At 39.9% G+C, this 6,599-nt stretch overlaps 2 protein-coding genes across 2 annotated transcripts; one reads left to right on the plus strand and one right to left on the minus strand.

The window, feature by feature from the left end:
- Positions 1–170: 170 nt before the first annotated feature.
- Positions 171–1,112, minus strand: PCYB_052250 (RAD protein; the record flags this gene model as incomplete). The annotated part of the gene is made up of 2 exons (XM_004221106.1): positions 171–881; positions 1,050–1,112. The coding sequence occupies 2 exons, from the start codon at positions 1,110–1,112 to the stop codon at positions 171–173; spliced, it is 774 nt and encodes a 257-aa protein (XP_004221154.1).
- A 2,956-nt stretch (positions 1,113–4,068) lies between these two features.
- On the plus strand, positions 4,069–5,393 carry PCYB_052260 (RAD protein; the record flags this gene model as incomplete). The annotated part of the gene is made up of 2 exons (XM_004221107.1): positions 4,069–4,128; positions 4,416–5,393. The coding sequence occupies 2 exons, from the start codon at positions 4,069–4,071 to the stop codon at positions 5,391–5,393; spliced, it is 1,038 nt and encodes a 345-aa protein (XP_004221155.1).
- Between the last annotated feature and the right edge of the window lie 1,206 nt (positions 5,394–6,599).

Raw genomic sequence — 6,599 nt, forward strand, 5'->3', positions numbered from 1 at the left:
AAAACTTCCTTCTCATCCTGTCTTTTGTTATGCCTCTCCACTGGACCCTGCCTCCTTTTCCAGTTTCATATTTTTTACTTTTTCCTCCCAAACGTTGGGCCACTTATTAGTATTTTCCTCCATGACATCATTCCACTTTTTGTGGTAGAGAGTTAAAAAAAAATCAAAGTCTAGTCTCCATATATATTTTTTTGTAAAAAGGAATCTGAATTTTTTTGAGAGCGTTCTAACAGATCATTCAATTTTTGAATTAGCTCCTTACTGCATTCTTCCCAGAGATTTTTTTTTTCTTCTTCTGGCATTCCGTGTTGTAGAGCCAAATCGCAAAGTACTCCCCATAATTTGTGCATCATGCCATAATACGTTCTTGTTAAGTGCAATTTGTGGTGATGCAAGGACAGATACACCAATTTCTTGTCTAGTATGAACCAGCCACATGAATCGGTTAGGTCAATTAATTGATTCCTTGTTAACTCTTGTTTCATTTCTTCCTCGGTGCACCCAAATGGGAGTTCGCTTCCACCATCGCCGCTCGACTCGCCGTCTTTTTTTTCTCCATTTGCACTCGCACCGGCAGTTTTTTCTTCCTCGTTTGTTTTCGCATCGTCCATTTTCGCCTTAGTGCTTCCGTTTGCACCTGGCGTTTCCTTTTGTGCATTTGCAATCGGACCAACGTCACTCTTTGGAGCACCTACATTCACCGAGGCGTTGTTCTTCTCTCCGTCTCCATTCGCGCAGGCCGCGTTCTTGTCCCCATCGGTAGTGCCATTTTCTCCTTTATCAGGGGAATTCAAGATGGGGGAATTCTCAGCAAGATTTCTTGAGTATCCTTTTGATTGCAAATCCAACAGGTGGCTACCATTTGGTACGTCTAGGTTATTCTGTAAGGACATGATAAGATGGTGCGTATGTTGAACAGTGCAGCATATGTGAATATACGAGGATAGGTATACTTCTACCTCTCAGGTAAAAACGATTAAGTAGCAGTTTAGGCTAGCGAAGAAATACATTGCACTTCGATCTAGACTCAATTCAAAAAAAAACTGTACCTGTGGGAAACCACTTAACAGAGCCAAGAATGATACGATGAAAAGCTGAGAAGAACCATGCATTTTCAAACAGAACAAGTTTGGAATTTTTTTCGTATGATTAAAAGGGTACGATGTCTAATTATTGCTAGCTTATGTGGACACTTAATTTGAAGTGATCAAAATGTTGGCAGTTAAAATAAACCACCGAACAAAGTCGCAGGGGGAACGGCGAAGGAACGGGGGAGGAACGGTAAGGTAAGGCTCAGTTCTATAGAGAGCGGAAAATATATATATATACATCTAAATGTATATGTTCCTCTTATCCATAAATAAAAAGTGGAAAACTAAACGTATTTAATTTTTTATAGTTTTAAAAAGAATGAGTTATTTATTAATTGATACCATTTGGCAATTCTAGGTGCTTCTTGTCTGCATGTACTACTTTTTAAGAATACAAAAAAAAAAAAAAAAAAGGGGAAGTTTGAAATAAATAGAAAAAGAAAAAAGAAAGACCTTATAGAAAAAAAAAAAAAAAAAAAAAAAGAAAAAACTTATACTATGAACCCACTGCATTAGAAAGAATAGATCTTAAAAAAAAAAAAAAAAAAAAAGGAACCTAGTTTATGCGCAGCGGCGACATATAAACTATATTATTTTTTTATAATATGATCTAAACAAATTCTAGTATAAAAAAAAAAAATTAGAGACGCACTGCATACGACACTGCTAAAAAAAAAAAAAAAACCACGCGGGGGAGACCAACCATAGGGCTGAAAAAGCGTATTTTCTGATGCACCAAAAAAATTCGGAAAAAGGAAAAAAGAAACATCAAGAAGGAAGTAAAAAAAAAAAGAAACAGCAAAAAAGAGAAAAGAGAAAAAGAAAGGAGAGAAAAAAAAAGAAGAGCACAAAGGAGAACTATTTTTTGAAAAGGAAATCAATTTTTTGAAAAGCAAATCAGCTTGTGATACCATTTTAAAAATTAAAATGCCCTTCTTTTCCTCCTTCCGTAGTTTGTACACAGTGAGACAAACGGCGCACATAGATTTATACGTATATTATGCATGCCCCAGTTTTTCCTTTTTGTCGTGGGCGTAATTTGCGACCCCCCCCCCATATGTCCTAACAGCTGAAATCTCCGCTTGGTATTTTTTTCTCCTGTGCGTGGGGCGCCGCCTCCGCAGAATTACTACCACTTCTTCGGCCTTACTGTCGTTATTATTTTATTTTTTAATTGGACACGGGTTATGTTGTTTTCTCTAATCGAGTCGTCTCACATCCCCTTTTTCGCATTTATGAGGCAAAGGGGATGGGGGTAGCTTTTGAAGAAGTGACAAATGGGTGCGTGATTTCAAAAAAAAGGTCACTTTTGAAGAAGTGACAAATGGGTGCTTGTTTTCAAAAAAAGGGTCACTTTTGAAGTTAGCTAGCTAAACAGTTGGTTAAGCGTGCTATTCGTTAAGTATTCACCCCCATTGAGGCCATTGCTCCAAACATGACCCTCCTTGGGTTTCCCCTTTTAGGGGGCAGTCGAAGAGGGACGACTTCTTCCCTTATTTAGAGCGCTGCGTTAAATTGGCATTTTCTCTTGCCCCGCATAAAGGAAGGGGGAGATAGAAGGGCAAAGCTGGCCCTAACACATGCAAAAATGTACGTGCTGTGTGAAGGTGACGTGTGTATATACCCTTACTTACAGCCCGTGTGCCCACTTTTGCCCCCCTTTGGCAGTATAGCAAACCAATTCGTAAAACGACATTACAAACGAAGGGGAGAAAAAAAACAAAAAGGATGACGGTTGCCCACTTCTTGGCAAATTCTCCAATGTAAGATTGTACGTATAGCGTGTGTTCCCCTTTAATCTGAAACCGACCCAATGCAACCATTCGCCTTACGCTTATTTACAACGACGAGCAGAACCCAAGTGGCACGGAGAAAATGGATACTCATCTACATGCATACATAATTGTATACATATGAATATATCCACATATGTGCCTCTATTTTTGCTTTTATATGCACATGTGCCACCTCTGGGTTGATAAAAACTGGTGGTGGGCGGTGTGGGGGGGGTCAGAATTTGCGGGGCCGCGAGCTAACTGAACAGGTGTTATGTGGTCGGTCCTGTGAAGCGACGTTACTAAACGGGTAAGTGAACCGATGGTCCTCCGCATGGACTGCATTTACCTTTTTAAAAGGTGCGGCACTTGAGGAGTGCACGCCATGCGTACATATATATATATATGTACATATGTATGTATGTACATATGTATGTGCGCCTCGCGTGTAACCCTTGGACGGCCCTACAAAACCACCATTCCTCCTAAACGACGCATTTTTTATTTGCAAAATGTGGATCGGGGTCAAAATGATGGAGGCATGTTCAATCCAAAGTTGCCTCCCCAAGTTGTGTTTTCAGCGAACGTAGTTGTAAAAGAAAATACCCACCCAGTTAAGAAATTTTTTTTTTTTTTTTCCAAAACCTTTACCACTAAAGAGATCGAAGCACGCAATGTACGTTTCGTTGTAAAGTGAACCAACAATCTTTTCACTATTCTTCAGGGATCAAATTAAAATTGAGTTTATCAATATTTTTTTGTTTAAAATTGTTATTACGGTGTGCACTTCAATTTTGTGATTGCCTATTTTTTATCCGTTGTTGGAAGCAACCAAGTGATTCTTTCTGGCTGCACAAAAACGGGTGCTCTAAAAGGACTAAAAAAATTGTAACGCAGCCCGTTTTCTCTTGGCGAGAGCACTATCGTATTTCTTCCTTTCATAATTAAAATTGTTTTGTATTTGCAACATATATTATAAAATTGTCATTCGTATTGTTCTGTTATATTTTACCCTATTCCTGTTCTCTTATACTCGACTGTTGTTTTTTTTTTTTTTTTTTTTTTTCTTTTTTTCTAATTAATGAACGGAACGAACTAGCCACCTAAAAATTTGGCACAAAAAATTACAAAATTGTGAACAAAAAAAAAAATTACCGCTACAGGACAAGGGCAAAATATGAAAAATGGTAAATTTTTAAAAAATGGGTAGGACGAGATTTGCCGTTCCGTTGTTTCTAGCTCTGTTCCACGCCCTGCTATTGGTAAGCTCCGCATCAAACGGGGAAAGAGAGACAGAAAGAGAGAGAGGAATAGAAAGAGATATAGAAAGGGAGAAATATAGAAAGGGAGAAATATAGAAAGGGAGAAATACAGAAAGAGAGAAATATAGAAAAAGAGAGAGAGAAAAACTTGCATTAAAGAGGGACTCCTAGTCCTATCTAAGCTATGTGCACGCGTATATAATGTATAAACGTTCATGTGCATTTATATGTGCGTGTGCGTATATGGAATTGTTTACGTGCCGCCTTCCTTTCTGAACGACCTGCAGAATACCCGGGGAGCACACACGGAAGGTCCCTCGACAGAATCGCAACTGTGCAGCAGATGTAGAATCGCTCTTTCGGAGGGGGAGTACCAGCAGAGCGCGTCCTCTGCCTATCGATCTGATATAGGATCAAAGGGGAAAAGCAAAGCTTCTGAGGAGCACCGATCGAAGGTGGCCAAGAGGTGCAAGGAAGCGGCAACACAAGACCAGGAAAGAGGGACAGCAAAGGAGACAGTCAAGGAGGCAGCAAAGGAGACAGTCAAGGAGGCAGCAAAGGAGACAGTCAAGGAGGCAGCAAAGGAGACGGCAACCAAGCCGAAAAATAAGCCGAAACCCGAACCGACTGCCATCCCGACTGCCGAACCAACTGCCGAACCAACTGCCGAACTGACTACCATCCCGACCGCCGTCCCGACTGCCGCCCCGACCCATAGCGAGGCGGAAAAGGATGAGTGCCCTCTGCCTTACGGGTGCAAGGAGTCGGACTTCTCCCTAGAAATAACAACCAAAGAGCAGTTGAACTACCTGATCTCAAGACTAGGGTGGATTATGACACAGAGAAAAGCATACATAGGATATTTTTATTTTATTCAATACATGAGGGGTTCATTCAAATTATTGGAAACAAAATTGTGGAACTTACTTCAAGACGCAGCAATGAAAAATAACATATCAGAAAAATTAAAAAAAAAAATTTGGGAACCATGCAAAAACACACTAACTAGGGAACTAAACAGATTGGAAAAAGAATCTCTCAAAAAATTTTCAAAATTCATGTTAGAGAAGAGCTTCTCTATGTCCCTGATAGAGAAAATACTGTATGCTAAGGAGACCAACAAATATATCTACATGCGTTCCTACGATGAGCATTTAGGGAAGGACGCAAAGGTGTGGTATGATGTGCTAGAGCAACAGGAAAAATTTTGGAGTAATAGGCTATCCTACCAGGTGAACTCCTATCAGGTGGCAGCCATACGGTAGAGATGGTTCTGGGGCGTATAAAAAGGGTCACTCAGGGGGAATGGCCTTCCATTTGTGCATCTACATATCGTTGGGCAGTTAAGATGACACCCTTTAAAGCAGCAAAACTGGAAGGAGGGGAAATTTTGAAAAAATAGAAAAAATGGGGGGGGTTCTGTCCCCTCGCAGATTGATCAAAATGGCAGATGAAGAGAACGTTTGGCAAAGTAGGCGACCGAACGCCGCAAAAATGTGGCGCCTCATGAGGAGCAATGCGCCGCTGGTTAGTGTAATATAAAAATCGTCCTCAGCCATGTCAAATGGGTCCCTCTCTTTTGCGGCGCCCAAGTGAGAACTGTAGTGAGTGTAGTGAGTGTAGTGAGTGCAGTGTAATGTGGGCAGTTAATGAGTGGACTCAATGAGTGCAGTGTAACGTGCGGACTGCGACCAAATCTGTGGGCCCCCCGGAGTGACAACTGAAAGGGGATCCACCAAAGAGGCACGGGACGTCGCCAAATTGGGAAAAATTCACATTTTGTGTAACGAGGCTTCGATCATTTTTTTTTTTTTAAATGAAAGGAGTGCCAAAAGAAGTTACATCTTTTTTTTTTAAATGAAAGAAGTGCCAAAAGAAGTTTTTTTTTTTTTTAAATGAAAGGAGTGCCAAAAGAAGTTACATTTTTTTTTTTTAAAATAAAAGGACTTCCAAAAGAAGTTACATATTTTTTTTAAAAAGGCAAGATGTGCATGTAAGTCAAACCAAAACATAAGAGCTACCAAACTGGTATGACACAAATGCACATCTCCGAAAATGAAAACATCGATGCGCATTTTTTACATAAAATAATAGCCACGTCGATGCAAAATGGTTGTCCGTTTTTTGCATGCTTAGCTGGGTAAACAGCACAGCAATGTCCCATTTTTATAATTACATATCACCACGATTGAATAGGCTCTAATTTTCCCCCTTCACTGCAATGAATTTAAAAAATAAAGCTAAGTGGTAGCGATGCATTTTTCCAGCCACAGCTTTTTTATAATAAAGAACAAATTTTGTTCCTCCGAGAGTTGTAAAAAGGGTCATTTTGGAGGAAGCATCTTTATATGTCCCCGCAACGACTGGTCACTTTTACTGACATGAAAGTATGATAATGCGTGATGATGCTAAAATTAAAGTCTTTTTTAAAAAGGGCAAGGCACACCTACGCTATACCGAAATGTAGAAAG

The sequence above is a fragment of the Plasmodium cynomolgi genome, chromosome 5, assembly GCF_000321355.1.
Source record: "Plasmodium cynomolgi strain B DNA, chromosome 5, whole genome shotgun sequence".
NCBI lineage: Eukaryota > Apicomplexa > Aconoidasida > Haemosporida > Plasmodiidae > Plasmodium > Plasmodium cynomolgi.